Source organism: Leuciscus leuciscus (assembly GCF_965113295.1).
Source record: "Leuciscus leuciscus genome assembly, chromosome: 21".
In the NCBI taxonomy this organism is placed as follows: domain Eukaryota; kingdom Metazoa; phylum Chordata; class Actinopteri; order Cypriniformes; family Leuciscidae; genus Leuciscus; species Leuciscus leuciscus.
Window position 1 is genome coordinate 27,935,558 of NC_138745.1, and position 19,904 is coordinate 27,955,461.

At 38.5% G+C, this 19,904-nt stretch overlaps 1 protein-coding gene across 10 annotated transcripts in view; it reads left to right on the forward strand.

Moving 5' to 3' along the window:
• rbfox3a (RNA binding fox-1 homolog 3a) overlaps positions 1-19,904 on the forward strand; it is a gene marked incomplete at its 3' end in the record, with an annotated part of 409,261 nt that overhangs the window by 346,558 nt on the left and 42,799 nt on the right. For 7 of the 10 annotated variants that reach the window (XM_082153001.1, XM_082153006.1, XM_082152997.1 and 4 more), the window contains 2 exons: positions 10,378-10,626; positions 11,497-11,547. In XM_082153001.1, the coding sequence (XP_082009127.1) occupies positions 10,378-10,626; positions 11,497-11,547 (300 nt within the window). The remainder of the gene's footprint in view (positions 1-10,377; positions 10,627-11,496; positions 11,548-19,904) is intronic. The other 3 variants (XM_082153002.1, XM_082153004.1, XM_082152998.1) reach the window with 1 other exon arrangement.

The following is a 19,904-nucleotide window of genomic DNA, read 5'->3' on the forward strand; positions in this document are numbered from 1 at the left end:
AGCCTTCACCATACCTAGAGATTGGCATGGTTTTATTTCAGTTAGCCTAATAGCTGGTTTGATTTGCATTGAGAGATGATCTTATGGAAAGTACTCCATGCCAATGCATCTACTGTTAGTATTTGTATAATTTATTTAACATTTTTTAGCCGTTAATGATTAATACATTATACAAATATTAAAAAAATTAAATTAGGTCCCTCTCTTCCCTGCACGATCCATAGTCTCCCATGTTTCCTCTCCATCTCTGTACATCTCTGTTGGTGGCATTGTTTTTGAAAATGTACGTCTGTTTGCGTCTATTAACTATCATTGATGGCATTTACAACGTCACATGCCTGCACGTTGAACACCATTTTTAATAAGCCCAAAAAACGCAACCCCAAACCATGATTTTTTACCCCCGACTTGCCTGAAAAAGAAGCCCAAAGTCATATATTATAAGTGAACTTGACAACTCAACAGGTTATAGGTTATAACCCAAATCAGCAAGATGTTATCACTAAACAGAAGATATTAACTTAAGTCAAACTCTTTTTCTTCTATTTTTATCTCTCTAGGTTTGGATTCCTGATAGACATGGATTCCTGAAAGTGTATTATTGATTTGCAATAGGCAGCTTTTGTTTTCTCGGTTTTATTAGAGATGAGAAGAACAAATTTCCGAGCCTTCTAAATTAGTTTGTTTCTCATTCCTTGCAGTGGGCGCAGGGAGCGATCGTCCCCCGGAGTCTATGATTAGCGCAAGCTTAAAAATTTTTTGAACGAGCAATCGGGAAAGGAATAAAGCAGAGAGCAGTGTAAATGGTGTGATTTGTCTAATTAAAATGGATCCTACTAGACCACCAATATTTTTGTTTACTGACTAAATGTCTGCTGTGTTTTGGGAAAATCATCCCCCAGTGTCTCCCTCCGTCTGAAGTCTGTAGATAATCATCAATATTAACTATAGCAAAAGAGGATGCACTTTCTGTTTACACTGTCCTCACTAATCGCAGTGTGTGTGTGTGTGTGTGTTATCCAGCTTAATTTTGTGCATTATTTAGAACCAATCTGGACAAAATGGGGTGGTTTTCATATTTTTAAACCTACAGGAAAACCTGATGTTAATACAGAACGGTCATGTACTTCTTTTGATTTAGTATCCCAGATACTTTTTTGCTTTTATTGGAGTTCAAAGAATATAAAAGTAGCTTATTTATATATTATGATCCGCACTAGCTCCGAGGGAGGAATATATGAGAAATAGTTGTTTACTGCTTTTGAAGTGCCCCCCTTCCCTGTATTAGTCTTTGACTGGGAGCTTTAGGGGGCATTGAGACATGTGCTCGGGTCCTGCGGGTGCAATGCTACATCCATACAGTTCACCTACTGGGATAGAGAGAGACAGTGCTGTCTTTAATGTTGAATGTCTGCATATCTAAGATGTTCTCTCGTGCATATCACCACAGGGCTTCACAGAGAGAAATCTATAGGGCCGTGTTGGATGTTTGCATCTGTATGTATGTATGGTTTTGTGCGCATGCATGAGTCTGTTCTCTGGGTGTCAATTCAAGTCATTTTGTGGCGTTCACTAACACCCCCCACAGTGAAATCACGTTGGTCCAAAAAAATAATAATTCCTTGTCTTGTTCCTGATTACTAAACATCATGGATGGTATTGGGTGTGTCATTCCTTATCAATACTGTGTGTGCGTGTGGATGGATGGATGGATGGATGGATGGATGGATGGATGGATGGATGGATGGATGGATAGATAGATAGATAGATAGATAGATAGATAGATAGATAGATAGATAGATAGATAGATAGATAGATAGATAGATAGATAGATAGATAGATAGATAGATAGATAGATAGATAGATAGATAGATAGATACTTTTTGAATAGTTTTATAGCTTTGAACTCTTAACAGTTGTTTCATGTGGTTCTATTTTTATTTCTCATTTTCTCATGAATTTTATAGGAGAAATGTCTGAGATTAAGATAATTTTATAAGATAAGTATTTTTTTGTCTTGTTTACCAGTATCTAAACATCCTTAAAACAATTTCAACTTGCTTAAAGCAAAATGTGTAAGATTTGTCAGTGTTTATATAATATAAAAAAAAAAAAATGTTTTACCTTATTTGCAAATTGTTGTTGTTTTAACCATAAATCTCATTAAGGTTTGTTAGATTAATGCTTGAAACATGAAAAAACTATTTGCCAATGAGATATGGAAAATACACTTTTGAAAAGTTTAAGAAAAACTTAAGTCTTAAAGTCTTACACATTTGAATTTTTTCTAATAAATTTGTTGTTTTAGTAAAGCATTTTCCTCTGGTACACATTCTCAGGCCAGCGTAAGTCGACTCAGACAGACTCAGTTGTAGTTACAGAAGTAAACAGTTCTCACTCTCCAAACTTAACAGCAACTTCTCCTCTGTGCCTGCTGTCCTCTAGAACACAGCAGACCTTTGTGCTTCCGTTGATCCCAAATCCCTTCTGCCGTTTGCACGGGAAATCACTCACACGTCTCACATTGCTATCCCCACAGAGGATTTTATCATCTGGAAAAAAACAATAGCATTCCTACACTGCTGTGCTCACCATTTTAAGAGTGCTGCTGTCTCACAGCGCTAAATTTCACCCTTCAAACCTACTTTATGTCACCGTGTTACAACTAGGTGAGACAGACACACCACAGCAGCTCTCATTCTTACGCTTGAGTTCACACACTTGGTAAAAGTGCTAGTGGGTGTGTGTGTGTGAGAGAATGAATGCATTGGCCTAATAGCTGGGAGAGAAGAAATGGACCCTATGACTCACAGATTGAAATAGATTATGTCTGCTTATAAGAGGGGAGATCCTAGCCTTACCGAAACCTCTCACAAGGCCTGTGCCCATAGCTCTCGGGGGCACCGGGAAGGACCCGTGCTTGGCCGACGTGAGAGAAGCAGCGGCCCAGCCTTGGAAATGATTTCCTAAGTATGCTTGGGAGGGGCTTTTCAATCCAATTTGCACCAGCAGAGTGCTTGGCAGTAATCAGACTAGAGGCGTGGCACGAGCCCTGCGGCGATGGAAGAGAGGCGATCGATACCGGCTGGCCCCGACCAGCCCAAATTCACCCTTCACTCAATTTCAATTTCAATTTCAAAGTACTTTATTGGGATGATTGTTTTACATACAGTATTGCCAAAGCATCAATACCACAACAAAGAGGTGGATGTTACAGTAAAAAAATAAAATAAAAAAAATGGTTACACTTTATTTTAAGGTGTCATTGTTACAGTGTAATTATACATTTAAGTACTGAGTTATATTAATTAACAATATGTACTTACTATAGGGTTAGGGAAGGATTAGGATTTGGTTGAGGGTTAGTTGCATGTAATTATGCATAATTTACTGTTGTTATTATTATGGTTAATAATAACAGTATTATTATTAAGTACATGTAACATATGTAACAAGGACATGGTAAAATAAAGTGTTACCAAAAAATATATATTTAAATTAATAAATACAATTATATTTTTAAACAACCACTTTTATTCCACAAGTGCACATAAAATTGAACATTGACAGTAAAGGCATTTAATATGTTATGAAATATTTCCATTTCAAATACTTTCTATTCATCAAACACCTGTAATGTACAACTGATTTCAATATTGATAATAAGAAGAATTTGAGCACCAAATCAGCATATTAGAATGATTTCTACAGGATCATGTGACACTGAAGATTGGAGTAATGCCTCCTAAAAACATATATTATAAATTGTATACACATACTATACTGCGTGAGTGTGTATATATTTACCATATATATATATATATATATATATATATAACATTTTATATATATATATATTAAAATATATTATAAAAAAAATGAGAAATATGTATATATCTCCTCTTTGAATTATATTTTTTATAATTACTTTATATATAGGCCTATTAAATCATTATTCTAGTTCCTTTTTCTCACATTTATATTGAGTTTATGCTGTCTGTGTGCATACACACACATTAGTACTTTGTTGTTATTATTATTTATTTGTTTGTGTGTGTGTTTGAAGCAATAGATTTGTATTTAAAAAAATATCCTGTTATGTAGTTCTTGATGTAGCAGCATCTTCTATACTTGCTGGTCTTGTGACAGTCACTTACACGCCTGTCCAATCCACTCGCAAAACATCTCAAACTTCAAGCGGAGCTCTGAGCGTCCATGATCTGCTCCACTGAGGATTTTTATTTCTTCCCGTGTTTGTGTCGAGCATTCGCAAGCGTTTGCCAACAGCGTTAATCAAAAATTGCATAAGTCCTCCCTTTGAAACTGATGAAAGGTCTTGAGTTCTTGGCAATCTTGGTATCCATCCATCTTGCAACCTGTGGAGTGGCTGTCGTGGTCCCGGTAGTGAGGCTGAGGGTTAAATCTTGGCTTGAATGACTAGGATGCCCCACTTACTCTCCCCATTGGGAAGGAAATAAATTAATTTAGCGAGCATCGGCTGGGGCTCTAAGGCTGGCGGAGGGTGGAGGAATAGAGGTTGGGGGTGGATAATACCATTTAGCTCATCGCAGAAATCATTTACCGGAGCAATTTGACGACAAGGATCGAGGGATGTTTTTAGTTTGGCATGGTCTCAGTCATATTGATGGAGATCTTTCTCTCTCCTCCTTCGGTTCCCTCTAAAGCTCACTCTTCTCATTTCTGTCTTCCACATTTATAAGCTATCGAGGTCTCATTCTACAGAACGATGTGAAAAGGGCACTGATTAAATAAAAGCCGCCGCAGTGGAGGGCTGTATTAAATATCAATTTCTGATTTAAGTTTATCAAAAACAAAACCACATAGCAAGTGATTTTTCTCCGCTCCACGGCCCTGCATAGTTCCCTGCTCAGCTCAGACTCTGTCTACCCATGTAAGATGAAGGATGAATGGTTTGTTTCCTCTATATGAAGCCTGTATGTATTTCCTGTGTGGTTTGACACTTTTATAACCGTGATGGGCATTTGAAATAATCTCAGGATTTGTGTAATTCAGTGTGTAGACTTCTGTAGTGTTATTAAATGTGCGAAGAGACACAGAGAGGTCAGATCTATGATGTTACAGCAAGCTTCTGTGTTTCCCTTCAGCCAGTGCAGCATGGGAGCTATCCATGGTGCTGAACTCTGTACAGTAGCTGTAATGTTATGTAACAGTAGAGTTGGACAAAAATCTGAATTTGCTCTTTATATTGTAATTTGAACAATTTGAATTGGAATGACAGAAATAGGAATTCACTAAATTGAAATTCAATTGTTTAGAAAATAATCTATTTAGTTGTCTGTCTCTGTCTGTTTAAAAAGAAAATCACATTTCCTGTCCTAGTTCAAAAAAATCCTTATGTGATCATTCGTTATAAGATCATTAAAGACTTTTTTTTTATTATTAAAAAAATATATATTATTTTATTATTATATCCATCCCATCTGGCCTTATAACTTTCAAAATGTACTTTTAAAAAAAATCTTTATCATGGCAACATTCAAAGTGTCTTTCCTTTTCAAGTTGACTGTTACTGTATGATTTTCTTTCATTCTTTAAATTTGAATTAGAATTCTGCATCCTGTTAGCAGGAATTCCATTAGAATTTAAAAGGCTTCTCAATTGACTCAAGCACCAGAGTTCTGAGGAACTCTTTCAACTGACTTCAGACATTTCAGCACAACTTTTCTCTCTCATCTGTCTCTCTCATCTCTCGGTAACCTCACATCATGTAGTGGTCACTCTCTGACCGCTGCGATGACGGACAGTCCCAAAGGTTCAGTTTTACAGCATATCCACTCGGCGTCTGTGGTGGAGTACGGTACAAGCTCAGGTCATCACTCAAGCTCTCTGTGACCGCAGGCGGATCTAATGGGAGCTAATTGGGCGTCAGCTCTCTTAGGTCATTTTCGCTTAACCTTCTATAAAAAAACAAAAACATAATGCACATAAAAACAACAAGAAAACAGAGGTCAGGCAGGTTTAGAGACCAAACACCTTCTGCACAGGTGTAAGACGGAGAAAATAAAGCACATTATCATGTTTGCAGGTGCAAGAGCCGTAAAGAAACACGTCGAAAAATGTGAGGCTGGATTACTGACTGTTTCATCCGCCTCATAGCCCACCAGATGCAAAGGAAGCCGCTCTCTATCCTTCATCTTATCTTTGGAAAATGTGGCTTACTCGTCCATTTAGCTCTCTGTATATTTCATAGCGCGGAGTCAACACACACGGCAATAATAAGGTGATTTCAAGCGAAAGCCATTTCCGGAAGACTTTGAGCGTGCAAGCACCTCAACTGAATCCCCCCACCTTGCTTTCTGCCCAGACCCATTGATGGAGCGGAGGCCACCCCTCCCTGTCAGGCTTATCTACTGTTTTTCATGCCGCTGGACAGACCACACCCCCATCGGTGCTTTGAGATGGGGGGGCTGCATCAATACTGCTTAATGTTTTAGTGAATTACAATATCCACCCCAGGCTATGGCTGCCTCGCTCATTTTCCCTCTGTCTGTCTAGGAAAGAGTAAGACTCCGCCTGGATGGTGCAACTTGAGGACGGGGATAAAAGAACAAGATGCAGAGCTAGATGTACGAACACGTATACCGAGAGAGACATACTTCCACATCAAATCAATAGAACACCCTCACTTGTCAAAACTTAGTTCGGCGCCCCACATAACTGGAGTTGCATGTACGGGCATGTGTGTTTGTGTATCAAACTGGACGTTTCATCAAAATGGGGCTGCACGTTGCGTCAGGGTCTCGGGTTGAGCTCCTGGAACTTCGAGACAATTGTAAGGAAGTGCAAACAGATAGAAAGAACTGAGAAGTAATAAAATTCCCCAGTTTCCTTATTACCCGTTCGTTCTCTTCTCACCCCTCCATGCCTGTCCATCGGCGTTCGGCCACGGAAGAGTGCTTTTTTCATTTGGATAATGGAGCATTGACTCTAATTGTGAGGACAGCCTCATTTGTTTGCCAACATGTCAATGGCCGGGCCTCTCATTGTTTCCACTACATTTACATTAATGCATTTCTCCCCACTTCTATTAAACTGCAACCCTCCCTGGCCAAAGCTGCTGCTGCTGCCGCCTAATGCTGCTTAGTCAGTGAAAAAAGGTTAATAACAATCAAGCAGAAATGGGAAAGAAAGGCTCTGTGTTTCCTACGGCTCTTCATTGGCCTTCTGTAATGGACAGCGGCTGAAAAGGCGGAGGAAGCAAAATTCTGCTGAGATTTTCTCTTTTTGTAATTTTATTTATGGCCTTTTTAGCCCATATTAAAGGACAATTGAGAAAAACAGCAAAGTTGAGGGAATGGGATTGGGATATCGAGAGCCTCGAGAGCCAACAGCTCACAGGCACCAGAGATTTATTTATTTATTTTTCATTTGAATCATTTTCAATATATGAATCATTTAATATGTTATTTTATATACTAATATATATTTTATACTAAAATATATGCTGACAATTTTATCTTATTTTAATAAATTATTATTTTTAATACTTTATCTATCTACACTTAAATAGGCTAATTGTAATTTTATAAAAAGCATTGCATTCATATTTCACAATTTAATTATTTGATTTTTTTAGGAGTGTGTTTCTTGGACTTTCAGTTCATTTTAATTCTACTTAATTAAATTTGAATGCAATTCTGCATTTTGTTTGCTACCTCAATCCAAATTCAAATCAGATTCAGTTATGTTATTGTTTGCTCAACTTATTATGTGGTTCCAAACAAGAAGTCGTTTGTGTCCAGGGGTGCCTGGTGTTTTTTGTTTATCAGATTTTGATTAATTAAGGAGCAGGCAGAGTAAGTGAGTGTAACAGAGATCCCATTACCCAAAAGTTGGTTAAATGAACTGTTATTGCCTCTCTTTGCCATGAGCTCTCAGGACGAGTTCAAACTCCAAGGTTCTAAATTTGTGTAAGATTAATACGTTGATATGAGTCCCTGGGGGTAAGCAGCTTTTATATAGCAAGATTCAGACAGGTACAGTACAGTACACAAACACACATTTACAGAAACACACACATATATTGTACTGATGACCCAGTTGCACCTGTGCTGACAACAGCACTCTGCCCTAGAGAGTAGCCCTCATCTGTCATCACACACACACACACACACACACACACACACACACACACACATCAGTGTTTTACCATTGAGATTAGCCAGGTCATCTGTCATTACAAACACGCACACACAGTGCACTACCGGAGAGATTAGCCATTGAACGTCAACACACTAACACACCTGCATTCTGTCCAAATGAGTACTTCTCATCATCTCACAACGCACACACTCCCTAAAATAAGCCATCTGACCATCTGTAGTATCAATGTAACACACTTTCATGCACATAAACCCTAGTTTACAGACCCAAATGAAATAAAAAGTGGAGTTTTTTAAGACTTTTAGTCCATGTCTGTTGCAGTAGCACATTTTTTTATATGAAAAATTTTTTTTTTAATTGTTATATTGTTTTATTTTAATAGCATATTACTTTAACTTCTAAAAAAACGTTACTATCTCTTCTTAATGTTCCGTCCAAACTTCAACAGGAATTTTTTTTCCATTGGGTCTTTAAGCTACACACCAAGAACCGTCACAAAGTCAGTCTCCTCTAGCACAAATGATGACACCTGTCAGACAAAGAGAGAAAAAGTAAGCGCCGTCACAATCCTAATGTTCGCTGATAAGATTAGAAAACATCGTGTTCTTCGGTGACTCAAAACCAATGGGAAAGCAACAGAGTAAAGAATCTCATTTGCATCCTCTTCAAGGGAGAGAAATGGATGTGAAGAATGAAAAAGCACATTAATTTACATGCTGATACACAGAGCGAAAGAAAGACACCTCTTCAGACCTAAATGAGGGGGTAGATACTCATTTAATTCCAGCGTGGAGACAGAGAGCGGGAGAAAGCGCTTAAGTGAGACTGAATGAGTGAAACAGAGGGAGGTGAATATGAGGGAAAATACGAGAAAGGCCGTGAAAAGGGGAAACAGCAGCTTGTATTAGAAACCTGTAATTTAAATCAAAGGTTATAATCAAAAATTTATCAGTTAATTGATCTCGCACATGCTGCTTGCCAAGAGAGCAATTTAGAACCCTGTCGCTCGGGCTGCAAATCTATCGAGCGCTGCTCTATAAAGTAAGTTTGTTGCCTTGTAATGATCAAGCAGTCCTCTAATGTTCTCTGAGAGCTGATATGATAGGGCCCAGACAAAGCCATTCAGCAGCCGGGACCCCACGCGTCTCAGATAAGACAAAGAAAAATCATGCCTCAGCTTCACTTGAAGGAACAGTCCAACCAAATATTACAATTCTGTCATCATTTACTCACCCTCATGCTGTTGCAAATTTGTATGCTGTTATTGTATTTATTTTCTGTTTAGTTTTTCATTACAGTGACAGTTCATCACCACATCTGTCAAGCTTCAAAAAACACCATAAAAGCACCATAAAAGAAGTCATGTGACTTAGCTTTTGTTTGTGTGAGGAACGGAGAAATGTTGTTATTCACTGATAAACAAGCATGCTCTTCAGTGAGCTGAACTTGAGAACAGAGTCAGTCCAAATTATTTAAAAGAACGGTCTCAAAAGAATTAGTCATTCACAAATCTGATTCTGAAGTTCAACTCACTGATTCAGTGAGTCGGTCAGAGTGGTTTTGGGAGGTAAGACACCAACAAGCAGATAACAACCTTTGTTGTTATTAAAATCCTCACATAATCTATCGAATGGCTTTAGATAACTTTGAACACAGCGCACAATTAATTGGACTACTTTTATGGTGCTTTTTTTTTTACTCTGTTGTCTGGTAATTTTTGGAGTTAGACAGATGTAGCCACTATGAACTGTTGCTGTAAAATAGCTGTGTGAAGATTCTTAATTTCTTCTTTTAACATTTAACAGATTTGGAACAACATGAAGATAAGTAAATGATATATTTCGAAGAATAATTCTTTTAAAGGCGAATATTAGTGTGTCACTCTAATAATGGTGAAAAAGGGTTGGGAGCAATTTGTCTCGGCAGCAGGAACAGGGATACGTATCAGTTCTTGGATTTTATCACTATAAGTGGTGTTAATATCTAAGGCTTATCATGTATGATTCAGGTTGTCAGGTACAGTAGTTGTCCTAGAAGTTGTTCTGCCATTATCATGGAATTAGGTCTCATTCTCTCCTATCATGTTATCATCACAACCCAGACATACAGGGCGATGATCGCTTTTGTCACGTCTCATTGCAGGCATTGTTCTTTCAACAGCCAGAGAAACTGGATTAGTATGAGATACGTAAGAGTAAAACTGATAGAATCTCTCTTTTTCTTTCTTTCCAGGGTAACCAGGAGGCCCCAGCTCCCCCAGAAGCCATGGCTCAGCCGTACGCCCCAGCGCAGTATCCTCCCCCTCCACCTCAGAACGGGTTGCCTGGCGAATACACCCACCCTGGGCAGGACTACACGGGGCCCAGTCCGGTCCCTGAGCACGCTGCAGCCCTCACTATCTACACACCCACACAGACACACAGCGAGCCACCTGGCACTGACAGCAGCACGCCTTCCCTTACAGGGACTAGCAGCATACCAGTGAGTACTATTAGCAGCATCATTTTAATCAATTTAATTTAATTTATTTTATTTCTAAATTCTAGTAGAAAATTCATTTTACAAGTAAATAAAATGCTCTAGTTGGCTGCAGTGTTATTTCAGTATTATTTATATACTGTTATAGGTTTTAATAATATTTTGAATTACATTTATTTCTTTTCATTTTAATTTTATAATTATTTGTGAATTTAGTATTAATTTTAGTATTTTTTGAAGTGCTGTTTTTTCTATTATTATTATTATTATTATTACTTTACTGTTTAGGTTGAATTTTATTTTATTTCAGTTTTGGGTTCAGTTTTAGTTTTTATTTATTTCCAATTAGCTCAGTTAGTGCTTCAACTTATCATTACAACTTATTTCAGTTACTTGCCAAGGCAACATTTCTAATTTTCATTTAGTTCCCCTCCCCATCTAATATTTAATTTTATTTTATTTTATTTCAGCTTTATTTCAATGAACACAAATGTCAGTGTCAACTTTATATTTATATAGCACCATTAAAAACATTGATTGTTGACCAAAGTGCTGTACATTGTCAAATAACCACAACATTAAAACCATATACCACATAACAGATTACAATCACAAACAAGACCAGAAACTATACAAATAAGGTATGATTAAAAGCCAGAGAAATTTTTTATGTTTTGAGTTTTACTTAAAAATCATTTAGTGTAGAAGGAACATTTACAGGTAGCAGTCTCTGGTTGTATAAACTTAGAGACCCTACTGGATTGGGAACAGATACTAGGTCAGAAATGTATGCAGGTGCAACTCTGTTCAAGGATTTAAAGTCCAGTAACAACACTTTAAAGTCAAGTAATGTGCTCTCATTTCCACCTATAGGAGCCTGGCAGCTGCATTCTGTACCATTTGCAGATGGGCCAGAGATGCTTGGTAAATATCCACATAAATTGAATTACAATTATCAAGTCCTGTTGAAATAAAAGCATGAATCACCTTTTCAAAGTCCTTAGCAAGAAATTATTTTACCTTAGCTTGGACTCGAAGGTTTGTCACATTTAAGAGCACTATCAAAGATCAGACCCAAATTCTTCACTAATGGTTTAACAAATGGAGACAAATGACCAAAGTTTAAACAAGATGAGCTAACAGCTTCTGAGGATTCACAAACTATAATCTCAGTTTTGCCTTCATTGAGGAGAAGAAAATGTAAGGACATCCAGGCCTGACAAGCCAACAGAGTATCCAAACCCCTCTCATTAGATCCCAGGGGCAGATAGATTTGGGTATCGTCAGCATAACAATGAAAAGAGATACCATGTTTTTAAAACAAAGGAAGCATATACAAGGAGAATCAAATTGGAGCAAAAATTGAGCCTTGAGGGACACCACAAGTAAGAGGAGCTGTTTATGTAAATGTTTTTAACAGTTTCAGTTTTAGTTAACAATATTAACCCTGGTTGGCCGAAACTTTTTTTTTATTAGGAGCTGCAACTTAATACTTGATTTAGTCAAATTGTTAGAACAATAGTCTAATGCTTGTTGGTGTAAGTGATCAGATCAAGATATACAAAATGTCTACTAAAGGAAACTGTTGCAGCTTGCAAGTCTTCTAATGACATTTACCTCAATGGGAAATATACCATTGTTTTTATATACCAAAATACAATATAGTTTTTCTGTTTATCTGCAGTTTTTCTTCTCCGGAATTGAGTCATATGAGGAACAAAATCACAACATCCCATTTTTAACATTTCTGCATTCAGATAAAGAGAAATTGGGGCTAGGAAATAGAAGAGTTCAGAATGAAAAGAACTATAAAGATAAAAGGACAGGACAAAATAAGAGACATTTTAGAGAAAAACCATCCTTCTCCATTTAAAGAGTTCTTCTGCTTTCTCCCTCCATTTTATTAAGCTTTAAGCCATGGCTATCACATGGCTCCATATCTTAAACCCCATGGAGCCATTTACCATGGCTAACAATATCACAAACGTCTCAATGGACCACTTAACTAGTGCTCTATCTGAGCATATGACAAGCACATGATGAAATAAAAGAAACTCTGAGAGGAGAGACTGTCCTTAGACCCGGTCCCGTGGGTAAGTTGCTCTACCCTTTCTTGGTTCCTATAGGCCTTTGATTAACACATACACTTACACTTGGAGGAAATGCAGGAAAAAAGGACAGATGATTCCCTGAGAGTCTTTTTATTTTTTTATTTTAGCACTTAGATTTTATTAGATTTTATATAAAGGGCTGGTTTCAGGGCGTGAGAATCATTCTTTACAAGACCCCTATACTGTGGTCCTTGTAAAAATACTTGAGCATCAGATATAGTCACTATATTCACAGGAAATGTTGAACATTTTGGACAACCAGAGAAAGGGCATTAGAGAAGGGTGGGAAAGAGAAATTAAAGAGCATAAAACTTTTCTTCAATGCAAAAAGAAGTACAAGGTCTTCCTGGCCTTGGGGGGTGAGGGGGAGAACGGATGAAAAATGTAATCTTTTTCTCTTTCTGATTGGGATATGTGTAAAGCTCTGAGGTGGTGTGGTTTAAAGGAAGGAGATATAATCCCAGGCTCAGCAGATCGCAGAGAAGCGATGCTGACAGGCCCAGTAAAGGCACCTGAGCTCTGGCTGCATGGGCTAATCGACAGCTCGATTGGAGGATGTACTTAAACTGTCATTCTGGCCAAACCCACCAGGGAAATTCTTCCTTTCTCCCTATTTTCTCTCTCCCTGTGGAGAATCATTAGCAAAGAAGGAACACTACACCTCAGAGAGTGGACGGTAATCACATCAGATCACATATCAGATCACATCATCACAACAGCACAGACTCTAGATGCTCGGTAACTCGGCGATAAAAGACTACTTACCTCTCTTTAGGGTACGTGCTAACAGTTTTCCACTACGACTGTCATATTGCCTTGGGTGGGATTGTCTAAACTGTGATTTGCAACTTGCTTAAACACAGCCGTACTGCTCAAAGAAGCGTGATGTTATGTTATTAAGGGAATGCCATTATTTCCTGCACTTATTCTTGGCGGCCTTCCCTGAGTAGTTTTTACTGTGCCATTGATAATAGTACTGCAGGTCTATGCGCTCTTTAAGCCTCCATATTTGTTACCGGCTAAACTTGTTGCGAGTCAGATTATAGCTCGTCTAATTAATTAGAGCTTTGCAAAAGACTGAAAGGCCAGTGTCTTCTTTCTAGGTGACAGGTGACGGTTTGTATTCGCATCTCAGTGGGAGGCAGGGATGATGAGATCGGAGGGGAGGGTTGCAGAAGTGTGGAAGAACAAAAAAAATATAAAGCGGCTCAACCTAATCCCTTTAAGTGAAGCGCTGGTTTGGCCCTAATCGGATGTAATCTACCTGCTTGGCAGCTTTCCAATCAGATAGTTTCAATTATGTGGTTGTAGGGGCATTCTGAAGGGGGAAGTGCTGAGCTGAGCACTTTGAAAGTGATTTGCAGATAACACTGAATGAGTGCGGCAATAGAAACGATTTAGCAGGACTCATTCCCCACCCAACTGCACATACTAACACAAGCACACACGAATGTGTGCAAACACAAGCCTTCTCTGACGTTGTGGTAGAGAAGGGGGCTTGGATGTTAGGTCCAATGTGGTAGTGTATGATAATGTTCAGGCAATTATTTCTTGGTGCTGCTTGGCTGCTCCATTCCTTGTGGAAAGTGAAGTGCAGGGAAGTTGCTCCTCTACAACAGGAATGGAAACAAGAAGCGCATCGGCTGCATGGAATGATTGTAGTCCAGCATTTGGGAAGTCTAGCAAGAAAACTCAAATAAGGAGATTGATGATCTCCTTTTGAGGGATCTATATATATAATGGGTTTAAGAAAAACACATTATAAATAAAATGTATTATTATTATATTATTATAATGCCAGCTATATATTTTTTGTGTATAAATTATTAGGTGTGGCATTTTAAAGACAAATGGCTTTTATACTGTAATTTGACTAAAGCAAAAATGTTAGATATTAAAATAATATTTTAATTAAATGTTTTTATTTTATTACGTTGAATTTCCTTCCTGTTTAAAACTAGTGTTGTCAATAGAATTAAAATAATAGCAATTAATTTAATCATTTCTTACTGGCCTTTAGAAAGCAGAATGAGATAGCTTTTATATTAAAGTTCTAAATTTGATGAATGTAAATATATTGTTACTTTAAACATCTTAATTCTTAAGCAAACATTAACTTTGAAAGCCCTAAAAATACATGGTCTAATTTTTCTGTAGCATCACCTCGCGGCCGACTGCTTTGAAAGCCTCTTTTTTAGTTCACACATTTAGCATTTGTTTTCAGGTTGCATGTGGGAACAATCAATTGAAACTTAAAATGACGCATGTTTACTAAAAAAAGTCCTGGACAGAGCATGTTAGAGCGCTAAATAGTCCACATTTGTCATTCAGTAAATCATCTGGCATACTTAATCCCAGACCCTGGCAAATGGAACGTTGTGTAACATTCCAGACTTCAGTTGTAGTAATTGGCTGTCATAAACCTTTAGAGGGGCTAATATACCTACTTGGGGTTAATTTGGGGAGCTTTTCTTAGCTGACCATAAAATCCTCCCATATGGATTTACTATTAGCTTTTTTGGCAGGATCCACCTTCTGAGACCCGAATGCAGGTTGCCCGAATGCAACCCGAGTGAGCAGTGAGTTTGCCTCCGCCTCGAACGTCGAACACTTTTAATTACTTTCACCTCGTCTGCGGAACTTGGGAGAGCAAAGCCCTCTGAAACCTTGTCTCTGAAAGAGACAGATGCAGCCCATGCTAGCTGCAATATAATTAACATGCAATTAACACAAATTAAAAGGCAAATTGCGCTGACGAACCCCCTGTAGATGGCTGCTTAGCAGTGACGATGAGATAATTAGATCCGAACCTGGAGTGCAGCGTCTCGAACGCGTACCTCTCCTCTCCCTCTCCTGGCCTGGTGTCAAGTCCTCCAGAGAAGAGCACTCCATGCTGCCATGCTCAAGAGCAGGAGAAGTGCTCCGAATAAAGCCAGAGAGATTATATCATTATAGTCGAGAGAGAGCGAGCCGGACTGTGTGTTTTACAAAGCACTTGTTATGGCAATACAATTGTCCTCATTTTAAGCAAAGCGTGCAAGATGAATGCGAAGTAGCCCCGTGATTTCTCTTCATTTTTATCACTGTCTGTTACTCGCTGCTCCGCGTTGCTACGTGATGACTTACATCTGAGAAGACCTAGTCAATACTTGTTCCCATAAAGTAAGCAAATCAAAGCCCTCATCCTTCTCTCCAGCACTTGGTTGGGCAGAGCGAGGAATCGGAGGCTCTCAGAGGCCACGCTCCGCCGGTCGGTAATGGGCGAGTCCGCGCCTTCGCACCGCTCACCTGTTAGACATGATAGATAGCTCGGCTCTCTCCAGAGCGACTGCAGACAGAGCATGTGAATGACCGATAGCACCGGCGTGATGGATGAGGATGAGGGAGCGGGAAGAGGTGCAGCCCAGGGAGCGGGGGCACCAGGGGGTAATTGCACCTCCGCTTGCCCATCCATCTGCTCGGCTTTCCATCTACCACCATCAGGCAGGGGCTACGGGCCTCCGCTGCTCGCCGACCTCAGGCTGCATACACAAGGGGCAGGACGACAGGCTGTGTGGATCCAGAGCCGACCCGTGTGCTTTATCTTAACAGGGCTTGACTGTCTAAATAGCTGCGATGATTGATAGTGCCAATGTGCTGGTAAACACGGTGTCCTCTCACGGAGACCCTGGAGAGCCCATTGGGAGAGTCTGTGCATTAGAGAAGATGAGGAAGTTGTCAGATGGAAAAAGCAGAAGTTGGTGACCCTCGACATTTAATGGTTCAGAGGTTTTGCTGTTGTTATGCTGTATAACCTGTAGCAAGAGTTCAAACTTACCCTCATCATTCCCAAATAAGACTGATTGACTATGTGAATGGTCAAACTATTATGACCACGCAACACTCAGTAAACACGCGTTTGTCCAGCTCAGAGTAGCTCACTCATACTGTGTGGCTTGGCAGGCAACTAGTCCAGTCCTGTTCCGTTCATCATTCCCAAATAATACTGATTGACCATGTGACTTGTATTAGGGTGTATGTTTGGCAATATTTGAGCACATCATTCATAGGGAGCACCGGGACTAGTTGACTGGCTAATGGAACTACATTTAAATACAAAATAAATGTACATTAATAAGGGAGAAAAGTTCAATTTAAAGTGATGGTTCAACAAAAAAATGAATATTCTGTCATCATTTACTCGCCCTCATGTCATTACAAACCTGTATGACTCTTTCTTTTTCAAAGCACAAAAGAAGATATGTTGAACTATATTTTAATTGTTTTTGTCCATACAATGAAAATCAATGGGGTCTAAAACAACAGTGGACATATAAAATACTTTGTATGGCATTGTATGGACTGAAACCTTTTTCAAAACAACATTTCCCTGCAGAAGAATATCAAACAGGTTTGGAACTTGGACTTAAGGGTGATTAAATTATGACAATTTTCATTTTTGGGTGAACTATACCTTTAAGCCACAAAGACAGCTCCTCTGTCTTTATTTTAGTTTAGTTTTAGGCAATAGTTTGTGTTGGATCACCATAATCCAGCCTTGCTGTGTGACTCTGTGATTGTGCATATGATACATTAATTAGTTTGGAGCGTCGTCCTTTAACAGGAAAAAAATTACTCTTAGCTTTGTGTTGTTTTCCCTTAAAAATTGCCTTTGGTAAAGCTAGTCATGTTGTAGCCACTGTAAGGTTAAAATTAATCTTTTTTTCTTTCAGTAAGGTTGGTTGAACAAATATTAGATAAGCATATAAGATGTAAAGATGTTTGTCTACTTGTTAAAAAAAAAATCTGTTAATAGCGAAAAAGATAAATCTGCAAGACCCATAGAATTGTAAAGTTGCTTCTGTCATGTTACTAGTGTAATTTCCCCTGTAAAGACATATGTCCTCTGCAATAATGATATTCTTCAGCGAGTTAAACTTTAAAATCTCATTTCATCTGATATTTTATCATGCCATTTTTCACCTTCTCTCGGTAATGAGTGGAAAAATGAACACCTTGCAGGTCCAAATCTTTTGCATTTGAGTTAGTATTATGTTCTTAGCTGTGTCTACATAATTGCATTTACTTCGCCTTTTTCCTCTATTTTTCTCTGTCAGTGTGCGAGCGAAAAGGGATGGAGTGATAGATATCTCATTATATCTTCATTACCTAATACTTGATATATTGCCGTCTTCTATGATTCATATCTCTTGTGTGTTTTGTGCTTAATGAGGGGGAATTTGTCCTGCCCACTTATTATAATTAACTGTGTACGTGAAATACAAGAAAAACATGCTTAGAAATATACAGTTAAATCTGAATACTACCAAAAATGATTGCCAACCCAATTCAATAGGATCCCCAGACATCATGCGTGAAGAAGTTTTTATTCATCAGTTTTTTATCTCTTCTCTGAATTCAGAATTCATTTGAGCTCATTTTATGTGGCAAAATCCAAGTTTGAAAAATGTAGGTCTATTTTCTGGCCTGTTTTGGGCTTAGCCAAAACCCTAGCCATGTCACCATATCTAGCGTGTCATACTCCATTGAAGTATTTAATGTAAGTCTGCTACTATTGTTTATACTAAGGGTTAGGAGTTTTATTATTAACATGTTCCTCACTGTTTGTGTTGCGGACATGATGCCTCAAATCATGCAGCTTTACTTTTCTAAGTGAATTTTTTTTGTCCAATTTTCACCTGGCAGATGATGTAAAAGGCACAAATATCCCATAGACTCAGCCTGTAGGACCCCAATCCATTTCTAATAGGCTATGTTCACACTGTCAGTTTTTTGGGATTGACAACTGCATTTATTTCCTGTAAATGTCCCATTCACTCAGCAACTTACAGTAGCATCTCGAACACTGTCTGTATGAATGTGCAACAGGAGTCAAGCTCGTATTCCCTTACCAGTAACTTTCCCTCACTTTTGACACGACAAGAGTCCAATAGAGCCGCAAGTTCATCTGTCAAATCTCCATTAACTGACAAAGTCTTTTATATCTCGATGGAGAACGGATCATTTGAGTGGCACATAGAACTCAAAACCGACGGGAACAGCTCCGGTAAAGAACAGCAGCTGTTGCTTAAAGTCCCTTTTGACTGGATCTAAAACCTTCAGATGACACATTACCTGTAAGTTACCAAAACCACACATAAATCCTGCACGCGTTTCAGACAGCTAGTCCCAGTCCTAGTCCGGTTCCGTTCACACACCGCGGGTTTTCCGAGAATGCAGTTGCGAGTCATGAAAATTTACCGGTGTGAAATCTGTTTGTCACTCCTATAAACTGAACCGTGTGTGAACGTAACTGTATTAAAGAAACAAATACAGAACTGACAACCATATTCTGTTGTTGTGTGAACATGGCCACAGAGACTTTGGGTTGCACTGTTTTAGGCAAGAAAGTAACCACCTAGCAACCCGGCAGAACACCCTAGCAACCACATAGCAACAACCTATCTTTTGTTCTTTCTTTCTTTCTTTGTTTTTCTTATTTTCTCTCTGTCTCGCTACAGCGCGAGTCTGCTCTAGTATACAGCTGTCTATGGGCCCAGCCAAATGTAGCTGCCTTCAGCACTTCTCTCTCATTGATCCTGCTAAGCTGAGGGAAGTTTAGCTGACATCATCTCTTCATCTGTGCTCCCATGTTCTTCTAATTCATTATGAACATGAAGGGCTGCCGCTCGGGTGCTGCGCTCACCATGCTTTTTCCTTCATTGAACATGTCTGAACAGAATGGCTGAAAAACAAGACAAACTTTTAAACGCAGAGGAGTCTGTCAGCCATTGCATCACATCTGGATTAATTATTAATTCAGTTATGCACTAACCTGATCCTCCCTCAAGAGCATTTTGTTAGATAATATTTTTCTTTATAGATATTGATTTATTATTTCATAGCATTTCTTTCTGTATTGTTTCATAATATTTACAGTGTATAAATTCTCTTATAAGTTTGGATTAACTAGACTGATATTTTCACGGATATTGTGTTTGTTTATTAAATATTTAAGCACATTTCGGCTGTTCTTCCAGCTATAGTATGTTTAATCCACGCGACAAATTTTCTTCTAAAATCTGCATAGAGAATGCAAAAACAGCACAGTTGTAAATGAAAATATTTTATTGTCCTAAATCATAAATAGTATTTAATATGAAATATATGAAATTAATATTTATAATACTG